Genomic DNA, 651 nt, shown 5'->3' on the forward strand with positions numbered 1-651 from the left:
TGGCGTGGAGTAACCCAGAGCAGAATTCAGTTCTTAAAAAAGCATCTTATTAACTATTCAAAGGATCAATATCCTACAACATCCTCCTGCAAACAAGCGAAGTTTGCTGGAAAGGACCCTCCCCCGCTGTCTTTCTCGCCTTCTTTGTCATGAAATCAAATCCCACATCCTCTGTTCTGAGCACACACCATAACCACCACCGATGAGAGGCTGTACAGCATCACCTTTGAAAGATTTTCCCAAACATCATGTCATCACACAGCACTTCGAAATGTTAATAAGAGATGCCTTAAGAAACCTGCTCCTGACTAAGCGAGCGCTGACAGTTACCGGCGAGTGACAGCAATGGGGGAGCCTCTTGTGTGGCACTTTGAACACACGAACTACGATCTAGCAGCGAAAGATGGAGAGAAGAGGATTTGACAGATTACCTTCCTCGTGGCCAAGCTGCTTATTTTTAGCCCTTTTTCTGGCCTCAATTTTATCTGTGTCTGCATTTACTGCATCGTAAACAGTCTCTGCTACTTCTTGCTGCCAACGCTCCGATATTACCAGAGGGAAGTTCTTATATAATTCCTGGTCACTATCAAGCAACTTGCAAGAGAAAAACAACAAAAAAATCCGGTTTTAGTAATGGTTACTACTCTTTCC

At 43.9% G+C, this 651-nt stretch overlaps 1 protein-coding gene across 1 annotated transcript in view; it reads right to left on the reverse strand.

The window, feature by feature from the left end:
• The window catches only part of LOC104501584 (beta-adrenergic receptor kinase 2), a gene marked incomplete at its 5' end in the record, with an annotated part of 28,882 nt that overhangs the window by 2,481 nt on the left and 25,750 nt on the right, over nt 1-651 (reverse strand). Inside the window, one exon of the mRNA XM_010145419.1 lies at nt 432-594. Within this exon, the coding sequence (XP_010143721.1) occupies nt 432-594 (163 nt within the window). The remainder of the gene's footprint in view (nt 1-431; nt 595-651) is intronic.

Source organism: Buceros rhinoceros, unplaced genomic scaffold (genome assembly GCF_000710305.1).
Source record: "Buceros rhinoceros silvestris isolate BGI_N320 unplaced genomic scaffold, ASM71030v1 scaffold13241, whole genome shotgun sequence".
Taxonomy (NCBI): Eukaryota; Metazoa; Chordata; class Aves; order Bucerotiformes; family Bucerotidae; genus Buceros; species Buceros rhinoceros.